At 35.9% G+C, this 24,409-nt stretch overlaps 1 protein-coding gene across 19 annotated transcripts in view; it reads left to right on the top strand.

Annotated features, from left to right (window-relative positions):
- Positions 1-24,409, top strand: part of PARD3 (par-3 family cell polarity regulator) — a 624,325-nt gene that overhangs the window by 348,171 nt on the left and 251,745 nt on the right. For 18 of the 19 annotated variants that reach the window (XM_081820856.1, XM_081820859.1, XM_081820848.1 and 15 more), the window contains 4 exons: positions 2,142-2,225; positions 17,960-18,085; positions 19,195-19,580; positions 23,880-24,019. In XM_081820856.1, the coding sequence (XP_081676982.1) occupies positions 2,142-2,225; positions 17,960-18,085; positions 19,195-19,580; positions 23,880-24,019 (736 nt within the window). The remainder of the gene's footprint in view (positions 1-2,141; positions 2,226-17,959; positions 18,086-19,194; positions 19,581-23,879; positions 24,020-24,409) is intronic. The other variant, XM_081820853.1, reaches the window with a different exon arrangement.

Raw genomic sequence — 24,409 nt, 5'->3', positions numbered from 1 at the left:
AGCATCTTTCATCTATTGACTTGTAACACTTAATGTAAGAAGTATAGCATGGAAATTTACATGTACCTGTCCTGGTTTCATGCCTTGGCAAATACTATTAAATGATAATATAAAATAGTATTTGATTGAAAATGTTTGTTGTGTTAACAGCACTATAACTGTTTTCAAATTGCTTTCTATGTCAGTGTTTTGGTCATTTGTTTGTTCTTCAACTTTGCTAAATTAAAAAAAAGTATAGATAGACTTTATTCGAAAAACCAGTTGGATCATGTAAGCATTAGTCATTTTAGTATATATTTTTTCGATTTTTTTGAAATGGAATCTCTCAAGATAATTGTTGAAAAATTAGAGTCATAGGTTATGGCCCTTAAACATGACTTTACTTATAAAAGGACAAAGAAAACTTTACTATATTATCACAACTTTATAATTATCTTAAGTATTGGCATGTTTAAGTGGAAGGTGTTCTCAGAATTTCTTCCCTTGGTAATTTAGACCAGGGAGGGCAATCATTCTGAAGTTTTGTCTGACTTTGGGTAAAAGTTGAAGAGGCCTAGATATTAGCATGTATAAACTCTTAATTTTGTCTTTTCTTGGTCTTCCAAGGGAAGGCTCTCAGAACTTTCTCAGTGAGATTAAACAGGGTCTAGAATCAGGTTATGTTTAGATAGACAGCAACCAGCACTATTACAGTTAAGAAGTACTTGCCATGTCCTAGTTCTTTTTAGATAGAATGTGGAATAAAATAAATTTATTAAAGTTACCGTACTGTTTTCAGTTGACAAACTAATCATTAAATAGATGTTTAAATGATATGTAACAGTATCTAAAATAGAAGTTGTGAAATTCTATGACAATATAAAAAATTAATTCATTTAAATAGTATTACTTCAGTAAATATTTTGGCAGTTTGGCAAAATTTTAATTTTTTCCTGGTTAGCATATGTGATTACATCTATGCCCATATTCTTAATTTTGTTTTGATTTGTTTGATATCACTGTCTTTAATTTTCTTTTAGTCTTTGTATTACATAATGAGGACATTAATAGTATCTAGGATAACTTTAAGTTTTTATTTTAGAAATACAATTGAAGAATTGGCATTTCCATTATATAAAAACTAAACTGCAATCTTTGTCAAATCCATTGGTAATCTTTATAGTTGTCCAGGTTGCTTCTACTAGGTATTTAATTGAAACACTATTTTTAAAAATTGATTGTCACATAAGACCTGCTTAAATTTCTGTGTACTACACACATGCACACACACACACACACGGAAAACTCTGTAAAGAAAATGAATCGCACTTAAAAGATTTAGAAAATTTACATTCTCCAAATTACACCAGTTTTCATTAAGCTCAGGCTTATTAATAGTAAAGTACTTTTGTTATGTAATAGAAGTAACTTCATGTTACTTACATCTCTCTCCATGACTTTAAGGTTCAGTTACAAACACTTATAGAAATTATTTGATGTTTAGCAGGTATCTATTGGCTTTGAGGGATGAGTTTCATTCCCGGCATTGTGGTACACTTACAGAAGTTTAGGACTTTGAATTGTTGTGGAAAAATGTGGGAAATAAAGATAGCTGGATCACATCTGGCCTGGAACCTATGGAGGCAAAACAAAAGCTTTGACCTCATTGGATTATTGTAAGGATTGATAATGTGACTTACGTAGGAGCACTTTGTAAATTTTAAAGTGCTGTGCAGCCAAAACACCTTTATTCATTTAATCTTCATTATCCTTGAAATAAATACCGGGATGGAAAATTTTCAGTGGAAGTGTAAGGTTTGGCTTACAAAATGTGTACTTGCATTACACATAAAAGAGTGTGGTCCGAGAGAAGGGGTTCTGTGTCATTTTAATGTAGTTATTTCTGATGAATGCTGTCTCTCTGAGCCATCAGACTAGTGTTCAGGTATGTAGTGTTTACTGCCGCTCTCATCACCACGCTTGTATTCCAGAATGTGTATGTGTATGCGTGTGTGCTTGGTGAGATTTTCGTTTTGTTCTCTTTTGTTGTTTATGGTGTGTCTGTGTTGTAGCAGTTTTGTGTTGTTGTTGTTTTGTTTTGTTTCGGTTTTGGTTTGTTTACAGTACATGTTCATGCTCCCTCATTCATCATTGTCTCACAGTGATATGGTAAAGCTCGTACGAGTCCCCAACGATGGAGGGCCTCTGGGAATCCATGTAGTGCCTTTCAGTGCTCGAGGCGGCAGGTAATGTATCCTGGAGGTTTTTAATTGAATCATAATGTTGAGTGTTTTTATCTTCATTTATGCCCAGATATAGAGTGGTGTTGATTTAGCATATGCTTAATAGGGACATTTTCATTTGGGGCCAGCTGCTCCTTCATTCATACGTATGCATCATAATCACAGAAAGCACTTAGCTGATGAAGAAATCAAGCATTTAAATTATTCTGATAATGTTATTGGTCATCACACATCCCTGCAAGCATTTTACTTTGCTGTATATTGATGAAACACTTTAGGGTCAGCACTCCAGCTGAATTTGGAGAATTAAGGGAGAACTTAAAGCAGTTTTCTGGAAAACTTATGCAATAAAAATGATCCGGATAACTTAGGTAATGATTCATTTTAGATTCATTTTTAGGTTTATTTAGTTCTTAAATTTTTTGTAAGATTTTTATGATTATGTTTGAAAGTTTTAAAAGTTAAATAAGCTATTGATTTATTTCCTACCATGTGGTCTGTGGCTCCTTCTCTTCAATCTCTACACACTCAAATGTCAAACTTTTATACTGTTAATGACTTTGTTACTTTAAAGAATGTGTATCTTTAAAAACTTCAAATGTTGTATGACTTTCTTTTATTCTGCTGCTTCTTTCTATTAAAAAACTACTGGGTTTATTAAAAGTTTTTGTTTTAATATCTTTAACTACTGTGACTTGATTTTGCGACTCGTGGTTGATGGGCCTTTGTCAACAACCCGTGAAATGCTCGCATCCTTGTCCTGGGGAAGTGAGCTGTTAAGTGGCTGCAGTTTACTTGTATCCTCTCTGAAAGCCCCATCCAATAATTATCCGGTGAAATATACTTAGGAACTATTTGGCTTCTTATTTTGAACTTCTTTCTTTTTTTGTTGTCATCATCATTATTATTATTTTTAACTTCCTTTACACTGGGAGAAGAAAGGGGAAAGTTGGAAGGTGGCCTTAGACCAGTGACTGAAAACGTGAGACATGGTTTACACCGTTGCCAGCTAATTACAAGCATCTAGTATGTTGTAAAACAAACAGATGGGCTGTCAGTGATAAGTGTGTGGTTAAATTATTTAATTTTGTTAATTGAGTATTTGAACAATTGTACTACCTTCCTGGTGAATGCTCCTAATGGTGGTGACTCTAGGTTTCGCCTCTTTGGTAAATCACATACCTTATGGAATGTCTGGAAGTTGAAACTTTGGTTTACCTAGATCTCTGCTGGAGTAAGAGGCTTGATAGTTAGTGTTATATAACAAGCTGTGAAATTCCCCTTGAATTTTGAGATGGTGTTGTATTCACAGGGATGTGACTGCTTTCCCTTTTTTCCTCCCTCTCGTCTTTGTTTATTTTTAAACTCTGGAAAGCATTGAAATTTCTTCGAGGTACTTTCATTTAAACACGCTTAGTTCTTTTTCAAAAATGGCCTTTGCCTTTATTTCCTTTAAAGAACATAATTTTAAATGATCTCAAAAGTTAAATCTTTTTTCATTTATTTCATGAGTAGGAAAAAAATGATACAGTAAAGTGCAGGGATTATAGCTTCCAAATATTAGTGTACCTTTATCTCCCTGTGGGATATAACTTTTTACAAATGAGATTTAACTGTGTATGCACCAGCTCTGAACCAGTATTTCATCTTTTTGTTATATTGAAGTATAATTGATGTACAATATTATATTAGTTTCAGATGTTCAACATAGTGATTTGACATTTGTATGTATTATGAAATGATCCCCATGGTAAGTCCAGTTACCATCCATCACCTGAGTTAATAATATTATTATCTGTATTCCCCGTGCTGCACATTATACCCCATGACTTACTTATTTTATAACTGGAAGTTTGTTCCTCTTGATCCTCTTCACCCATTTACCCACCCCCAACTCCTTCTCCTGTGGCAACTACCAGTCTGTTTTCTATGAGTCTGGTTTTGCTTTGTTTTGTTTTGTTCATCTGTTTTGTGTTTTAGATTCCACATATAAGTGAAATTATGTGGTATTTGTCTTTTCCTGTTTGACTCATTAGCTTAATAACTTCAAGGTCTATCCATGTTGGTCACAAATGGTAAGATTTCATTCATTTTTATGGCTGAGTGGTATTCTATTGTAGATCCAGTCACCTATGGATGGACACTTAGGTTGCTTCCATATCTTGGCTATTGTAAATGATGCTGTAATGAACATAGGGGTCATATATCTTTTCCAGTTAGTGTTTTTGTTTTCTTTGGATAAATACCCAGAGGTGGAATTGCTGGATTGTATGGTAGTTCTATTTTTAATTTCTTGAGAAACCTCTGTACTGTTCTCCATAGTGGTGGTACTAATTTACATTCCTACCAACAGTGAATGAAGGTTTCCTTTTCTCCACATCCTCAACAGTGCTTGTTATTTTAGTGTGTATGTGTGTGTGTGTGTGTGGGGGGGATTGGTAATAGTTATTCTGACAGGTGTAGGTGATCTTATTGTGGTTTTGGTTTGCATTTTGCTGATGATTAGTGATGTCAAGCATCTTTTCATATGCCTGTTGGCCCATCTGTATGTTTTCTTTGGAAAAACGTCTACTCAGGTCTTCTGCCCATTTTTAAATTGAGTTTGTTTTGTTTTGTGTTTTGTTTTGTTTTGTTTTTGCTTTTAGGTGGTGTGAGTTCTTTATAGATTTTGGATATTATTAGCTGCTTTTATAATGGATGATTCTCAAATATTATCCCCTACTTAGTACATTGCCTTTTCATTTTGTTAATAGTTTCCTTAACTTACAAAAACTTGTTCATTGGATATACTCCCATTTGTTTATTTTTTTAAAAAGATTTACTTATTTATTTTAGAGAGAGAGAGGGAAAGAATCCTCAGACTCCCTGCTGAGGCAGGAGCCCGATGCGGGGCTCTGTGTCCCAGGACCCTGAGATCATGACCTGAGCTGAAATTAAGAGTTAAATGCTCAACTGACTGTGTCACCCAGGCACCCCTCCCATTTGTTTATTTTTGCTTTTGTTACTCTTGCCTGTAGAGTCAGATCCAAAATAAAATACATCACTAAGACCGATATCAAGGAGCTTACCACCTGTGTTTTCTTCTTGGATCTTTATGGCTTCAGGTCTTACATTCAAATCTTTAATACATCTTTAGTTAAATTTTGCATATGCTTTAAGACAGTGATCTAGTTTCCTTTTTTTTTATTCTTTTGCATGTAGCTGTCCAGTTGTCCCAACACCATTTGTTGACAAGACTGTCTTTTCCCCCTACCTGACTGTGCCACCCAGGCACCCCTATCTTTAACTTTTGATATTTATTTACAACATGTCTTGGTGTTGATCTTTCTGGGTCATTTCATTTGGGACTTTCTGTGCTTCCTGGACCTGGATGTCTTTTTCCTTCTCCAGGTTAAGGAAATTTTCAGCCATTATTTCTTCAAATAAGTTTTCTGCCCCCTTCTTTTTTCTCCTTCTGGGACTTGTATAATGTGAATGAAGTATGTTTGATATTTTCCCACAGATCCTTAAATCTATCCCCATTGAATTTATTTGTTCATCTTTTCTGTTCTGTTTGGGTGATTTCCACTACCCTGACTTTCAGGTCACTGATCCATTTTTCTGTATCATCTAGCCTCCTTTTGATTCCATCTAGTGTATTTTTCACAACAGTTATTGTATTGTTTTGCTCTGTGACTTGCGTTTGGTACTTTCTTATATTTTTCTATCTCCTTGTTGAAGTTCTTGGTGTGGCCATCCATTTTCTTCTGACTTTAGTTAGCATCTTTATGACATTACTTTGAAGTTTTTCTCAGATAAATTATCTCTGTTTCATTAAGGATTTTTTTCTGGGATTTTATTTTGTTCTTTCCTTTGGAACACGTTCCTCTGTTTCCTTATTTTACTTGACTCTGTTTGGTTTTGTGTATTTTGTAAAACAGCTCTATCTCCCTGTCTTGGGGAGTGGCTCTGTGTAGGAGATGAATCTTAACGTTTAACCTGATCCTTGTTCTTGGTTGTCTCTTGAGTTGTCTCTCCAATTGTTTCAGTTCTGTGGGGTCCAGAAGCCCAACCCTCCCCACCACACCTGAGCCTGGTGCTCACAGGACATCCCCTAAGTGCACTACGCATATCTGTTCAATGAAGGCAGGGTCGCATGAGCAGCGAAGGGCAGAAGGCATGGGTCTGCTCACCTGCTGCACCTGGAGGTGCTTGCAGTGGGGAGAAGGGCTTGCTTTCCTGTAGCTGTTAGTTGGCTAGAGTGCAGTGCAAAACATGGCGCCCGCAGTACTATCACTAGCAGTGTGGAAGTAACCCGTCAAAATGGCATCTGCCACCATTCCATCCCTGGAGAGAATACCAGCAGACTTCTACCCTCTGGTAGATGCCTGAAGTTTGGCAAGTGAAATTCCTTCACCTGTGGTCTAGACTTTTTTCAGACTGCTGCTTTTTGAGCTGGGTCCTGCATGTGAGTCCCTTAAGAGGGAAATCTTTGTTCTCGATAGCCCTGTGGTTCTCCTTAATGTAATTCCTGTTGGCTTTTGAAGCCAGACATTTTGGGGGTTCCTCACTCTGGTTCAGGCCCGCAGTGTTGTGATATCTAGCATGGAGTACAAACCCCTTGCTCCTCAGGGAGAAACTGTGTATATTGATTTATGTATGTATATATTTATTCATATTTGTGTTGTATTTTAAGCTTTTTCCCAATTGTGGGTCGCTGTGCTGGGGGGTTTTGGCAAGAGCACATGTCTGTGTGGTCTTTTCGTCCTTTCTTAAGGAGTAGCTATTCGGCTGGTTCTCAAGTTCTTTTCTGACGGATGGTTCCGTATGGAGCTGTTTGTTGTGTCTGTGGGAGGACATGAGTTCAGGATCTTCCTACACTGCCTTCTTGAACCACTTTCTGCCTTCCCATTTAAATGGGACTTAACCAGTATTTCAATCACAAGCATGTCATTTTCTGTCATTTATTACACATTTCCTCCCTCAATGTGAAAGGATATTAGGATAAAACAAATAGATGAAAAGCCTAGAGCAAAAAGAGAGTAAGACAGAAAAGTAAATGTAGTATAGATTAATTCAATGGAAGCAATTTCACAGAATCCATCAGGCACTGGTTACCATGGTGTTTAGAGATATAGAACACATTCAAGTAGACAAGTATCCCTTTGCAGAACTACAAGTTATTTTATAACTGTGTCATTTTTAATCCCTGTTGATTTGGCATTTAAAGAAGAAAATCTTGTGCAGCTTTCTTATATAAGGGACAGAGAGATTAAGAAAATCAGGTTCTTTATAAACTCTTTTTAGGCATTAACAGTTTTCATATTAGGAAATAACAAATATTTGTATTGCATTTTTAAGCTTCCTCATGGACTCGATAGTAATAGTTATTCAGAGTTAGGCTGTCATTGGGAGAGAAAAAATAGGCAGGCTGCTTAGAATCATAGAAGTCAATCTTGAGGAGGAAGACACACCCATGGTTCTTGTTCTCAGAAATGCTTATAGGTGGATTCTTCTCATTCAGGCAGAAACCTTCCCAAGCATTTACCGTGTGGTGATTCCTGTGTTAGGTGCTAGGAAACAAAGATGAACAGGACATAGTCTTTCTCTAGAGATTTGCAGTCAAGATGGAGTGATGGCCAAGAAATCACACAACTATAATTATGTGATAAATGTTGATATATAATAGGTACTCTGTGAGTTGATAGAGGAACAATTGTCTGAATTATGTAACTGAAGCTGGCTTGTTGCAGAAGGTGATTTTAAATGTGATGACAGCTTATAAAGGGAGCTACATCAGCTCCGTGGTGGCTGCAAGGGCAAATTAAGCAATGGAGTATAGCAGAAAGGAGGAAATTAAGTGGAACTCGTGAAGAAATTGCATATATATCTAGTGGGAATAAAAGAATACATATTCATGGGATGTAAGTTGAAATTTCCAAGAATAACTTCTCTTGTACAAAATTCCAATCACACTTGGGCCTTCTCAATTTTGGAGATACGACTAATTGAATAACACTTACTGAATACTTATTTTTGTAAAAGTGACCCATATATGTCAGTATTGCTTTCTGATTTGGATTTCAAAGTCAAAAAGTCTAAGGAACAATGTGGGATGTGAATTATATATCATAAAGACAAGACATAAAATGCAGGACATCCCGAATACAAATATAATTCAGGAAAATAGGAAGAAATGTGAAGTCAATGTTAGAGAAATTCTTAAAGCCACTTAAGTATTATTATGGCCTGAGGGATAATGGAATTTTTTAAATAAGGATCTTTCTGGGCCTACTTAAAAAGACTATTTTCTGGAGTAAAGTCAGATGGTCTTTTCTGATTGGAGGCATCAGCGATAGCTAGCATATGGCTGCTCATCCCCCAACCACTCCCTCAGTACCTGGACACGGAGACAGTGTTACCTTCCCCTTGATGCTGCTTTTCTTTATAAGTGTTTATTTTTTAAATTCCAGTTAGTTAACATACAGTATAATATTAGTTTTAGGTGTATAGTATAGTGATTCAGCACTTCCATACAGCACTCATCACAGCAAGTGCACTCCTTCATCCCCATCAGCTGTTTAACCCATTCCCTACCCATCTACTCTCTGGGAACCATCAGTTTGTTCCCTATAGTTAAGAGTCTGTTTCCTGGTTTGCCTTTCTCTCTTCTTCTGCTTTGTTTTTTCTTTTCTCTTTGCACATTTGTTTTCTCTTTTAAATTCCACATATGAGTGAAATCATATGGCATTTGTCTTTCTCTGACTGACTTATTTTGCTTAGCATTATACTCTCTAACTCCATCCATGTCATTGCAGATGGCAAGATTTCATTCTTTTTTATGGCTGAGTAATATATATTCCATAATATCTGTTGATGGACAGATATTTGGGTGGTTTCCACAATTTGGCTGTTGTAGATAAGGCTGCTACAAATATTGGGATGCATGTATCCCTTTGAATTAGTATTTTGTATTCTTTGGGTAAATAGCTACTAGTGCAATTGTTGGATTATAGGCTTGTTCTATTTTTAACCTTCTGAGGAATCATCAAACTGTTTTCCAGAGTGGCTGCACCAGTTTGCATTCCCACCAATGAATGCAGGAAGGTTCCCCTTTCCCCACATCCTCGCCAACACCTGTTGTTTCTTGTGTTATTGATTTTAGCCATCTGACAGGTGTGAGGTGCTATCTCATTATAAGTTTGAATAGTATTTCCCTGATGATGATAAGTGATAATGTTAAACATCTTTCCATGTGTCTGTTGGCCATCTGGATGTCTTCTTTGGAAAAATGTCTGTTCATGTCTTGTGCCCATTTTTAATTGGATTATTCTTTTTTTGGGTGTTGAATTTTATAATTTATTTATATATTTTGGATGCTAACCCTTTATCAGATATGTCATTTGCAAATATCTTCTCCCATCCTGTAGGTTGCCTTATAGTGATGCTGTTTTACTTCACTCGTCATCTTGTATGTATTTCAAAAATAAAGTTAACTGAGTCCCATCCAGAACTCTTTATTCACAGTTTCCTTACCTTGAAATCAATTTTCACTTCACACATATAATTTGATTTCCTCCTGATGTAAATGTCAAACATACCCTTCTTATTTAAATCACAAATGCTGCTACTTTCAGGGAGGTTATGCCAAATAATTGTCTTTTCCTTTGGTAGAGAAACTATGTTTTATTTTTTATTTTTTTCTGTTTCTAGGACTTAACCCATAGGTATTACTCAGTGATGCTTACAAAGTAAAAGTGTGAATGAATCTATGCCTACCCATATTAGCAATGGCATTGCTATGTTAGATATAGATAAATAAAGACATATCCTAGTTTGGTAGTTGTTAATGAGTTTTTCTGAGGTTTCTAATAGTGTAATATTAGGTATTTAAAAAGCAAGATAAAAAATGTATACTGTAGACATTGGGTTTATGAAATTGTAAGATTTAAATTTGGTTTTAAGGAACTTAAAAGTCCAGTTGAAAAATGTGTATAAGAAAAATCTATGCTATGTGTCAGAAGAACTGCACATACAAGTGCCCTTGGGATTTAGCAGAAGGACGGAATACTGTGTGCCGTGGTGTACCCTCAGTGGAGCAGTGGGGCTTGATCTGTTCTTTGAAGGAAGTACAGGAGTTATGCTAGAGACACTCTGGAATGATAGTCTTCCCCAGGAAGAGACTATATGAAAGGAAGATGCCACATACACGTGTGCATGATTTGGTAAGAAATAATGAGTCAAGGATTTGAAACAGAATTTATTATAAGATAGCACTGGAGAGATTGTTACAGAGCACTTTACAAGTGACCGATGAGACCTCATTCAGTAAATAATGGAGAAATTGTTAAAGGTTTTCAAGAAATATGACTATTTTTTAAAAAATAATAGTTATTCTTTTACCTGGACTCCATAGTATAACTTATAGTGGATATTATACATCTTTTCCCCTGTGGAAACCAGTATGGCTAAGCATATTATTCTCTTTTTTTTTTTTCTTAAAGATTTTATTTATTTATTTGACAAAGAGAGACACAGCAAGAGAGGGAACACAAGCAGGGGGAGTGGGAGAGGGAGAAGCAGGCTCCCAGCTGAGCAGGGAGCCCGATGCGGGGCTCGATCCCAGGACCCTGGGATTATGACCTGAGCTGAAGGCAGATGCTTAACCGACTGAGCCACCCAGGCAAAGCATATTATTCTTAATAAAGTGCAGTCTGTTTCTCTGGGTCTTTTCTGTAATGGACATTTCCCATTTATATATACATTCTTCTTTATTCTTAGACCTGTGGTCTTTGGAGTGTTCTTTCACAGTACTTTTTCTTACGCGAATAGTAGTTATAGGCTTGTGTTTATTTTATCCAGCAAGTTTTTTGTTTGTTTTTGTTTTTGTTTTTAACAGATCTTGTATCTACCAGGCAGTATTCTTGTTTCTCTGCATACAGTAGATCAGGGCTTGGCAAACCCTTTACGGGGTCAGATATTCAACATTGTTGCATTGCAGGTCACCAAGTTTCTGTCACCAGTATGCAGTTCTGTCATTGCAGCATGAAAGCCATCATAAGCAATGTGTAACCAAATGGGTGTGGCTGTGTCTGGTGAAGCTGCATTTATAAAAATAGGTGGCAGGCTGAATGTTGGCTCATGGGCCGTAATTTGCCAGCCTTGCTCTAGAGAACCAAACAAAAATGCCTGTCATCATGGAGTTTCTATTTTAGTATTTTTTTTTTTGTATCTAAAATCCCTTCTTCTCTGTTTCCTATTCATAATATTTGTGGGGTGGGAGGAGAGCCCAAAATTTCATTATCACTTACTGGTTGATAAGAAAATCTCTCTGTTGTAACTGTATATTTAATTTCCCACCAACACATACCCCTAAATCTCAGGAATTCCCAGAAGAAGGCAAATTAAAAAAAACAAACTCATTGAACATCCTCCAGTGAGTAATAAGTATTCACAGAACTCTTCTTCCTATATCTGATTGTCAATCATGGGAATTAAGGAAGAATCCTAAGTCTTCAATTGGGAAAGCAGCAGCCCTTAGTAAGAAAGGGAGAGTCTGAGGGTGTGTGTGTGTTTCTAGCTTTCTGCTAACGGCTCATGCTGGCTTGGCCTTATTAATCCTGTCTCAGCTCACTTTATATAGATGAAGATATTTATCTTCAATTTAACATTTAGAGTATCAGATGAAGAGTCAACACTACACTTTCAATTGCTGTAGTAAAGTTTCTTTTCAAAATGACTTCTTCCCCTTGACTTTTTGCTTTATAATACATTGAAAACAAAAAGTTCATTTTCTTTCCAGGATTTCTTGTTAGAAATGTTGTGTTACCTTTTTGTCAATGGTTAACTTGACCACATGTTATCTTCATGTTATTGGCAGAGGGGTTGTTCAGAACAGTTCAAGTTTTAAGACCAGAGGTCCCTGGGACAGAACCCAGCTCTGTGTTTTGGTAGAAGTGTAGCCTGAGCAACTTAGCTTTGCTTAGCCTCAGTCTTCCCATCTAAGGGATGGACACTCCTATGATTTTGTATGGCTTAAATAGGAAAATATATGTGATTACAATATAACGTTTAACAAAGTACTTGGCATTGACAATTAATAAGAATGCTATTTTATCATCCATTTATCTTCCTGTTATGTGACTTGGAATTCCCTCCATGTTGCTTGTTGTTCTGGTGGTTCTGGTTGTTCAGATAGGTGCTGATTAGTCTATATAATAGTGGAAAATGATGATTTTTTTTCTTCTGTTTTGAACCCAAGATGAGAATTTATTGCTATCATAAATTTAAGATTCATAAAAACAGCTGACCCTGGGACAACACAGGTTTGAACTGTGTGGGTCCACTTGTAAATGGATTTTTCTCCTATAAATACAGTACAGTACTGTAAATGTTTTTTGTCTTTCTTAGGATTTTCTTGTTAACATTCTCTTCAGCTTATTTTAAGAATATAGTATACAGTACACATAACATGCAAAATATGTGTTAACTGACTAATGTTATCGGCAGCAGTAGGTTATTAGTAGTTAAGTTTTTGGGAAGTCCAAAAGTTATATGCAGATTTTTTACCACACTGGGGTCAGCACCCCTAACTCACATTGTTCAGCAGTCAACTCTATACACTAGTTTAGTTACTTGAGTTTATATTTTAATGAAGAATTATAGCCAGTTTGAATTTCATGGAACTAGTTCATTTCAGATCATTGTAGAGTTTTGAAGTTATCATTTTTGAAAGAATAAATATACTCTGAGTATTCAATTTTAATTTACTTCTGAGAAAACAGTTTAACTTTATCAACTGAATCTATAGCCTTTTGTCTGAAAGTTTTCAATTGTGCATTCTTAGTTGTAGATTTGTTTGTTTTAATAAAGGATTATAATAAATACATTTGTTTTAGACAGAAAAATGTAACTTATATTTAGATAAATCTTGCTTCTTTAAATGTAGAAGTATGATGCTTGTCATTTCTGCCCTAAGCTGAAGGATTTCTCTATTTTTATTTACCTTTTTTTTTTTGAAATTCTTCATCTCATCTCTTAAAGATTTAAGAAACTAAGGATTTTTTTTTTTTTTAAACTTGGAACTTCTTTGAACTTTCTTCTGTTTGTGTCTGATGGTGGCTGTGGTTCTCAGGGATCAAATGTAGGTAATTGCTGGCTCCTCATGTGTAGTGTTCAGTGAGGTGAGAAGGTCTTGCTGATGCGATCCCATTCGACCCACTTCTGCTCTGCCTTCAGGACAGTGGTGGTGTTTATACTGTGTCAGCTTTTATTAAGATGAATTATGATCATTTCCATACAGCTGGGTGGTGGTTGTGGGAGTTTACATTATCAAAGCAAAACTCAGACTTACTTAGCCAATTTAGATGTCAATAAAACATTTGTTGCTTATTTTCAGTTTTATCATTGGTTGTAATTTATACTTAGAATTGAAAATGTTAACATGTATGACTGAGTTTGTTTTAATTAAGTGTATAATTAGGCTAATGAACCTTGTAAAAATGTAGTGATGCAATCCATAATATAATCTAAGCAGTTAAATTTCTAATTACACATCCAAAATCATGTACAAAGATGCAGCATGTCAATGGCTTGCTTTCTGGGACTGTATTCTTCTTCTTTGCCCCTCCCCTGCTTTTGGTAAGAAACAGTGCTCAAAAGCCACAGGAAAGGGCTTAAAGAAATATGTGCATATTTTTAGTGTAGGAAAATTATTCAGAAGTGAGAATTGTACATAGTGGATATAGTATTTTTTCCCAAAATTTTGAAAAAGTACAGGAAACAGTAGAAATGGAATAGGCGTGGGGATATTTCACATTTAGCAGAAAAAAAATCTGTGTGCTCTAAAAGCCGTATGTGCCAAGTTGAGCTTACATTAGATTCACACAGGAGGTGAAGGAGGTTCTGTTTCTACACCCCCAAACCCTCCAGACATACCTTCATAAATCTGCCCCTCCACATTAATAAGCGCACTGCGTCCTTTCTCCTGTATCTGTCAGCTCGTCTGGCTGCTCCTGGACTGTTCCTCTTGCAGAGCTCACCCCACTGCCTCTTTTCCCTCTTCCTCTTCATAGTTTTTGCAAAGTCACTTCTTACGGAAAATGGTTGCCCTGATAAGGAATTCTGGTACAAATTGCCTAAAAGAAAAACTAGTCTCTATCCCAGCACACGGGCATGCCAAAATGTTTGGGACTTCATTATCTTCAGTTATGTGTCTAATAAGTGTTCTAGGGACCACAACGCCATAGGCAGTCAGATCTTTATTACTCCAGAACAAATAAATACTAGTTGCTGGATGAATTTGCAAACTATATACCTAAAATTTATTTTTAATTATACTGTTTGAGAAGGCTTTAAATTGAACGTGGGAGGTATGGAAATCTATCTGCTTGCACTCACGTTTTTCAGGAAGATGAAAGTGTTACAACTTCCCGTTGATTTCCCTTCAGAGGGTACTTTTCATTCTCAGCTGTTATCAGTTCAATTTTCTTGTGAAGTTTTTTTGATAGTTCATTCCCATTCCTTTTGTAATCATTTTCACCTAGTGAAGCAAATGAGATAATTTTGCAGATTGTACCACTTTACTTTTAAATTAATCCATTCTTTTTGAGAGAATGATTCTAATAGTGTGGTCAAGTACTTAGAAATCAGCAGGCTACTAACTTGTCCTTAATTCAGTCTGTTCCGTTGATTCCCTGATCACTTGCTGTGTTACTCAGGGTGAAATTCTTCCTCCCTGCCCCCCACTCCCCCTCCAGCCCCCAATCAGTTCTCTAGTCTCTGGCACTGAGAAAAAGGACTCCAAGATTTTGCATCTATTTGAACAACTTTGGATTCTAAAAGCCTCATTTAATAAACTTCTGTTTATGTTTCATGTAAATGTGATGGTGTATTTATTTTTGATCTGTAACATTTTTTGCTGTGTATTAGGATTACTGATGAATTAGGCCATATATGAGGACTTATTCAGAAAGACAAGCCATTGAATAAATGAAGCATGCCATGCTTTTTTACTTCGGATTATTATTCTACAATGATTCCCCTGTGGGGGGAGTAGATTATAAAAGAAAAATGATTATCTAGATGAATATAAATCCATAGGCCTATTCATCTGAAAAATATTGATGCCACTTGTAGAATTAAATTACATATTTCCAACTTGTGTTATTTTAAACTGTGATAAACACCGAAAGGATCTATCTGGGGTAAATTTGTAAATTTAAACAAATTTTCAGTACTAGTTAAGTGCTAAGTAATTTTCATTAAACATAGTCTGTCTCTGTCTCCTCTCTCTCTCTCTCTATATATATGTATGTATGTATGTATATATATCTCTCTCTGAAAGTATTCTGTGGGTATTTTAGAGTACATAAAATATTTCAGCATACATAAAAGCATAATCATTATTCATCACTTTAGATTGCAGGAATATTGTAACCTTACTGAGAAACCACTCACGATTTCACCAGTTTAAAACTAATTAACCTGGAGTGACTGTTGGTAAGGCCTACTTTTGCTGCACACGAATGCATGTACTCTGACAAAGCGCTCTCAGTCTGGGGAGGTAGCTTTTAGTAACAGGTGTGGCACCATGTGTCTGCTTGTGAGTGTCTGTGGGTGTTCTTTTAACATGGTTCCCTGAACATGGTTGCTTCGATGGTGAAGTGGCCAAATGCCTTCTAGTTCTCATACTGTCAATAACTGTGGTTTAATTTGCCTTCTCAAATTATTTTGTCTCACTCCACAGAATCCTAGATGTATCTTAATAATTCAATTCTTCTCATGGAACACTTAATCCATTGCACATAGAAACACACTTACCCAATAGGGAAGTGTAGGGAGACAGATCGTGGGCATGATGACATTTTAACAGTAACTTAATTATGGGTGGCGTATTGTGTGGGATCGCTTTCTTCCAAATAGGACTCAGACAGTTAAGTTGCTCATGCAGCTAGGTCAGTGTACTTTGTTCTTACCTTTGAACTGAGAGGATTTTTATATTTGTTTAATTCCAATAGATGGTAGTGAGTTACCAAAAATTACTTACATAATAATGTTTCCATCAGTCACTAAGACTTTTAGACTGTTACACTAGTAGGTACTAATCCTCAAATGGTGTAATTACAAAAGGTGATTTAAATATTATCTCCCCTGATTATTTTTGCACATTGGTAGACTTGACCTTAGTAAAACATGCTATACTGTACTTAATAATAAAAATTAAAATGAAGTTAAAAAATGACTGTATTCATGAAAGAAGCAAGTTTAAGCTGCAAAATAACAAGTGAAAAAGGACTCTTTCAAGTCCTTTTTTTCCAGTTCAATCATATATTTGGTGTAAATAACATCTTCATGAAAAAAAGGATCCGAATCTAAATTTCCTTTCACTCATATTTTATTTTGCAAAAAGTTTGTTGGAAAGTTGAGACTTGTTTGTCTCAGCTAAACTCACTCAGTTTTCACTCCTCAAGACCTTGCTACTAGTTCGGTGCTTGAGCGTGCATTGCCGAATTCCATCTTCTCTATCTTCCAGGAGCTGACCAAGCACTAGTAGAGAGGAGGTGTGTATATAAAAGCGAGATGAATGGTCACAGAACAAATAACAAGTTCTTTAAACGTTTACAAGAGAAAGCGGTCTATTTGGGTGTCTTTTTACTGGAAAGCCTATATAGGGCATGGCAAATTGTATTCTTTTGGATGCTGTGTATCTATATCTGTATCTGGGCTATTGGAAATATCTTCAACTTTTATTTTGACAGGATTCTAAATTTGAGTATCTATATGGATATTATCTCTTAATGTTAGGATTATGAAAGAAAACCTAAGCTTCGGACAGGCCCAAAATAGGTTCATAAAAATTTTTAACATGATCATCATATAGAATGTATGTTAGCCATTAAGTCAGTCACGGCACCACAACTAGATGAAGATTCCTGTTTCTTGTACTGTGGTCCCATAATGTTTGCCGCTTGTCCCAGAGTATCTAGAATGTTCTTTCTCTCAGTCAAGACATTAGTATTCCATACCAAGTACGCTAATAAGTTTTGCTTTTTTAACTCCTCATTGGTCTCTAAAAGTTCATTCAGGCTTTCTTTGAACCTGCAGTTGGAGCACACATTGATGAGGTTTGAACCATTGACATTTGAACCTGTCACTGGCTTTCTCCTATTTGTCTTTAAATGGGAATAAATGGCAACACGTTTTTTTTTACTTTTGGGAGACCTAACAAGTTTTGAAATTCAGAATATTAGGCACCATCAAATGCAGATGCCACGAATGGAAACTTTCCTATTTTTCTTCGCCACTGTACGGTGCACTGAGGTTAACCTTTCCTGGTTACCTGCACTCTCACAGGGAGACGGGATTGCTGTCAGCCGTGTACCCGCTGGCTTAAGACTGAAAACTGCCAGAGCTATCCACAACTACACGCTCAGCTATGCTCCACACTGCGCTAGACCGAACCATCGGGCGAACTCTGTTTGAGGCAGTTCTAAGCAGGGAAGTACAGGGTTTGTTTCAGAAACATAATCTTGACACCCAGAAACAATTTCTTACATTTATTGAAAGGCTCCATTTCTGCACTTTGTTTATACTGTTGTGCTTTTTGTGTTGGTGTTATTTTCAAATGTATTAATAATGATTTAAGGTACTCCTTTATCAGGAAGTCTTTGTAAATACAATACCAGCATTAAAGCAGGAGGGCATTGTGCACGGTAGAAATATTACATGTGTAATGATTTGCGTTCTTAATGTTCCAGAACCCTGGGGTTATTAGTAAAACGATTGGAGAAAGGTGGTAAAGCTGAACAAGAAAACCTTTTTCATGAGAATGATTGCATTGTCAGGATTAATGATGGCGACCTTCGAAATAGAAGATTTGAACAGTAAGTGTGTGTTGGCTGCATTGCTGTTCTTTTCATGCTTTCGGCTTGAGAGAGTGCAGCCCAGTGAAATGCTTCAAACAACACGTCTGTGTCTCTTTCTTTATACTAGAGAGGAGTATTTTCTGTCATTATCTAGCTTTTAAAAATTTAATCAGACTCCAGGTAATTACTACCATTAGACTATATTTCAAAATGCCCTCCGACTGACAGAGCGCTTCTTAAAATATTATGGGCCCAATTTAGACTTCACAATTTTGCTACTTCCTCACCTTTTGGAAAATTTGCCAGCGTGCTAGGTTTTATTATACTTCAACTCACATTTCCAACTTTGTTGCACGTAATGACTCCCCGTATAAATAAGCAGAGAAAGCTCCTTTGAACCAGTGTGGTCTACTCAGATTTTCTTTGTCCTGATTCAAGTCCTTATTCAATTAGAAAGATAAAAGTTGTCCAGTGCCTATCAAACAAGGCAAGAGTGCGCAGAAATCAAAAGGACTTCGTGTAGGATCTGACTAGGGAACCAGCATGAGGTGGAACAGTTTCTCAGGCTGTTCCTGGAATAGCACCGGGACCAAAACTCTTCACATTTTGTGTCACTGAGGCTGCCTTGGTGTTCTTGAGAATTTTGCATACACAGACTTGCATTCATGTTGCTGATGATGGATAGTTGATTTCTGTAGTTTTCTAAGTATATTTATTTCTTCAGAAACTCAAGTGGTCCCTTGTAATAAAATGTAATTTTTAAACATATTGGGTAATATTGTGGAGAGAAGATTGTATTTAATTTCCATTCCTATTGAAATTATAATATCCCTGTTGTGCTTAAAGCTATTATTTAATAATTTGTGATTGAGAGCACAGTATCTTCTCTGTAGTTATAGATAATTTTGTCATTTTTATTAAGAGAACGAGAAATTTATATTTGGAGAAACAGCAATGCTTCTATCGGAGCTTGCAAACTTGATTGATAAATGGATATTTTAAAATTTTGTTTTTCAGTTTCAACAAAGTCCGTTTTTGTTGCTTAATTAGTATACTTAATTAAGCTCATAATATCTTCTAGTCTGCCAGTCTTAATTTGCTAATTTTCCATTCTTTCTCAAACCCAGAGCACAACATATGTTTCGCCAAGCCATGCGTACACCCATCATTTGGTTCCATGTGGTTCCTGCAGCCAATAAAGAGCAGTACGAACAACTATCCCAGAGTGAGAAGAACAATTACTATTCAAGCCGCTTCAGTCCGGATAGCCAGTATATGGATAACAGGAGTGTGAATAGTGCAGGACTTCCAGCACTGCAGAGAGCTCCCAGACTGAACCACCCGCCCGAGCAGATAGACTCTCACCCCCGACTACTACCTCAGAGCACACACCCCTCCGGAAAACCGCCAGCGGCTCCGGCCCCAGCACCGCAAAATGTATTTAGTACAAATGTAAGCAGTGGTTATAACACCAAAAAAATAGGCAAGAGGCTTAATATCCAGCTGAAGAAAGGTATGACCCACCTTGTTTTGTTTTATGGAATTTATTTTATTTTATAAGATTTTATTTATTTGAGAGAGAAAGAGCACAGAGGAGGAGCAGCAGGCAGAGGGAGAAGCAGACTCCCCGCTGAGCAGGGAGCCCGATGCGGGACTCCATCACGACCCGAGCTGAAGGCAGACCCTTAACCAACTGAGCCACCCATGCGCCCCTATGGAATTTATTTTAAAAATCAAATCAACTATCCCATTATTAGAGGAAAGAACTGATATAACAACTTAAAAAATGTATTTAAAATTATAGTTTTTAAGCTTTTCAGATTCATTTTGCTATATCAGAATTAAAGTATGAAATTCAGAGAAAATAAGGCTTTAAAAATAAGTTTTTGTGAAGAAGGTAGCAGTTACTACTGTGGTAAAACTTTTTGGTAAGGGAGGAAATTGGTTTCAGGATATACTATTAAATCTAAAACAATAGTAAGGACTTGACTGTTCTGATCACCCCACTTGATGTCCAGACATAACTCTCAAAGAGGACGTTAGAGCTCCTCCACTTTAACCCCATCATTTTGGTAGGGGCAAGTGATTGATTTGAAGCTGTCGTGGTTCGTGGGAATAAAGAGTAGGTTCACCGAGCAGGTGGCTCCTTGTCCGCTACTTTTCCAGAATATTATACTGCTTTCCTTCCTTAAGATGACAAGGGAAATTCTAATGGACCTTGCTAACTCTTTATTACATACGCCTTATATCAATTTATTTATTTAAGTATCTTTTGCATAGACTGTTCATCCTTGTGTACCGGAAGCATGCTTTTCCATTTTGTTCTTGACGACTCAGAGCAGACTGCTAGGCTTGATTTTCCGATTTCCAAACACTGTCCCCTCCAGCCATTGAGTTAGACTTTTGCTGTTAATCATCCATTTTAGCTGAGCATTCTGATATATTTTAAAATCATCTCTTTCAAAATGGTGTCATAAAGAATATTTCTCTTTTTATGAGCTCAACCAACTCCTACAGTTTAGGTGAAAATGAATCCAAGAGAGGTTGAGTGATTTCCCCAAGTCTCGTGGCTGTTGGCAGCAGATTCTTACGAGAACATATTCCATATCCTGACCTTTAGACCATTCTTTCCATTTGGAGTAGGGTTTACAGGGTTGTAAACTCTGAGATTCCTATTTCCTTTCTAATCATATTCTTTCATTGAACTTTATGTGAACCACAAACTCCTTATTTCTGGTTACTGACTTTTAAGCTCCAAATACTTGGTTGACATGATCAGGAATTGACAGCTTTACTCCATTTTTGAAACCTCTTACAAATGCAGAGTTATGTCAGCATAAACCCCTTTTAGCTTTGTTAATTCCTAAATGAGATAAGTATCAGATCCTGTCTTCTTCTTTTTCTACTCAAATGACAGGCCCTTGTTTTTAAGCAAAAACACGGTAAGAACCACAAATGGAATTGTAAAAAAAAATAAAATAAAATTCTGCTTGGGATCTCTCAACAGAGGAAAAATATTTTACTTGGCCATTCTCATAAAGTTACTAGTTCATAAATATCTTTGCCCTTTTACACTAAGAGGCATACTTATTTCGGTAATTATGGTTTTTTACACAATTATATTTTAACAACTTATGATACAATATGAACTTTTAAATGAAGTGAAATTTTACTTGACATTAAAAGAGGCATTCTTTTGAATACAGAAATTAAGTTTTATTTTAATAGCATTTTAAAAGAGGATTACGTTGACACAGCTAATTGACAAAGACTGTGCTCAGTCATCAAGATCAGAAAAATGGAAGCAGTGGTTTTCTTTTAAACATTTTTCTGACTTTGAGTATTCTAAATTTTTTGTTTGTTTGTTTGTTTTATTTATTCATGAGAGTCAGAGAGAGAGAGGCAGCGGCAGAGGGAGAAGCAGGCTCCCCGCCTAGCAGGGAGCCCGATGCGGGACTCGATCCGAGGACCCTGGGATCGTGACCTGAGCTGCAGGCAGACGCTTAACCATCTGAGCCACCCAGGCGACCCCTGACTTTGAGTATTCTAAATGATATAGAGCTTCATAGCTCTATTTTGATTTTAATTTACTGTGAGAATGTATGACAAAACGCGGAAACCAACTGTACATTCTGTCAATACTTACAAATATTTTATATGAAAAATAAGTTTATGATAAATAATAGTGCAGAATGCTGATTCTCTTTGATTAGTACTGAATAGAGGTATTTTAATAATAATGATTGTATGACAATTGAACAAGCTTTCATTGTAGCTAACAGTTACGATTATTACCAGTTACAATTGTTACATTTAACATTTTTAATGAAGTACATCAAAAACATAGGGTGTGTCCATGTTAAACTTTAAACTCAGTTCAGAGTGAACTGACATGCTTTGAATGACAGTTCTTTCATAAACTGAGATCAGTTCTATGTGCTAAATGGAGAACCTTCATGATAATGACTCTTAGGCATAATTTAGGAACCATGTCATATAAACATGACAAAATAGAACAGCCCTTATGTACTTGCTCCCATAATTATGATTTCTTAATATTTATTGCCATTTTGCCATTCTCAGATACCCTGCTCTTTTGTAGAAATTAGCTTTTTAATAAAGTCAGAGGAGAAGGTCAGTAATCTGTTTCAGTCAGTGCAAAATGTTTTGTTGGCTTTGCTAAATGAAAATTGATATCTATTTATCTTTCTTTTAAAGGTCACTGCCTGAACTTTTAGTTTACAGATTTAGGGGTTATTGCTGATATTTTAATAGTATTGAGGTTCATATAACAGTCAGTCTTTGTAGTTCATACAAATTAATATTGCAAAAGGGGAATAATTTAGAATTCTTTCTTAATAAATGTTATTGCAAGTCATTAGAGTTTCATGAAAGCACAGAGACATATGGAAAAGTCCCAGCAGAATAATTAGGAAAATTTCATATAGACAAGATGCCATTCAAGTCTTCAGCACAGAAGACTCAAGAAATTAACAGTCCAGGCACATTAAAGTGACTTCAGGCTTGAAGTAAATGAATGTTTTGTTTGTACTTGAGAATATATAGGGTAGGTTCTGTTACAGGTATAACTATGGGGTGTTTTCTTCATATCAACTTTGTTTCTTCTTTAACCCACGTTTTGATTCATAGTTACTTGCCCGTATTTATTTACTTTTACAGATTTGTACTCTTGCTTCTAGTTTTGTACTAAGTGCTGCATCAAATTAATGTATCCTTCCATAGATTTTTCACCTTTATGTATCTCTTTATTCTTCCCACATGAGCCAAGTATTTGTCCTAGTATCACTTTGACTGAAATGGAATCTAATATCCTAAAAAGTAATTTTTTAAAAAGCTCCAGTAGAAATTAATCATTATTAGAAGTGTTATAAAAATTATGTGATTCATTAGAAATTTGTTGTAGTCTTGACATTTTTTCTTGGCTCATTTTGGCTTGTTGCGTGTCAGTTCTAGTAACATGCAACGCCTTTTCTATACTGTATTGCACTTATGAGTGCCTGTTAGGAAAGTTGATGAAGAGCCTAGAATTAAAACTGTACAGACCAGCACAGTGATATGTAAATGCCTTATTAATTTCAGTACCTTTAAACATAATATGATGGTCCTTAGACTTGGTAGCTATGATCTGAGATGGGGTCTTCCCTGGGTAATTTGCCTTTGTTTTTTATTTTTACAATTTTATTTATTGGTTGAGAAATATATATGGTAAGATTTAGGTAAATAGAAGAGAACTAGGCAAATACAATATGGTTCATCCTGTCAGTAAATTGTTTTAATTATAGTGTGGGGAGGTTCTGTTATCTAGAAAAAATTTTCTTTCCACTGTTTCTTTTCCATCTTCCTGATCATTTTCTCTTTCCTTGCTCCTCCTCCTACCCTTTAAATCTGGATACCATGATTGCACAATCTTAATTGATATTTGAGGTATGATGGGTTTTAACAGAATTTTTTTTCCACACGGAGAAATTAAGTTTATTTCACGTCAAATATTTTGACCAGTTTAGAAACTTTTAGCAGTCGTATTTATATATTACCTTTCGTCTGTCTTGGACTAGATTCCCATTTCTTCTTAAAGAATTTTGATATATAAGCCATTTTAAACCTTCCCTAATTTAGTCTGTTTTGGAAAAGCTTTTCAGACTTTTAAAGTATTAAAAGCAGTGTAGGCCATTGTGAAAATTAAAAAATGTCAAGCTGAGGTAGAGAATAACAAAACCTTTCTGTGCCATATACCTCTGAAATTCAAGGTATCTCATTTTATTTACTTTTTTTGTTGTCATTATGTATTTAGGTACAGAAGGCTTGGGATTCAGCATCACTTCCCGAGATGTAACAATAGGTGGCTCAGCTCCAATTTATGTGAAAAACATCCTCCCAAGAGGGGCTGCCATCCAAGATGGCCGACTTAAGGCAGGAGATAGACTTATAGAGGTGAGTGGCTTCTCTAAGTCAGAAGTTCCATAATTCTTAAAAAGTTCCACTTTCAGGGGTCAGTTCTTTTTCACATCTTCATAAATATGAAATTATATATTTTAGCAGAAGTTTGCATCATAAAGCAGTGTATTTCTGCTTTACTTCGACTTGTTTCCATGTTATTTGATGAGAAATATCTTTTCATTGAGTGTACTCATAAATTTTTAGTTACTCAGACATTCAGTTTATGAGATAACGTAACATTTGTCATTATGTAAGTACAGTGTCTGCTAGGTTCTATTTCTACATGGCTTTAAATTTATGTCTGGCAATATAGAAATGATATCTACTTTGTAATCAGAACAGAGACAAATGAAGTAAATGAAAACAGTGTGTCTTGATGAGAGG

This window comes from Leptonychotes weddellii, chromosome 5, assembly GCF_054177405.1.
Source record: "Leptonychotes weddellii isolate Sample4059 chromosome 5, ASM5417740v2, whole genome shotgun sequence".
Lineage (NCBI taxonomy): Eukaryota > Metazoa > Chordata > Mammalia > Carnivora > Phocidae > Leptonychotes > Leptonychotes weddellii.
This window is presented reverse-complemented; position numbering and strand designations above follow the sequence as displayed.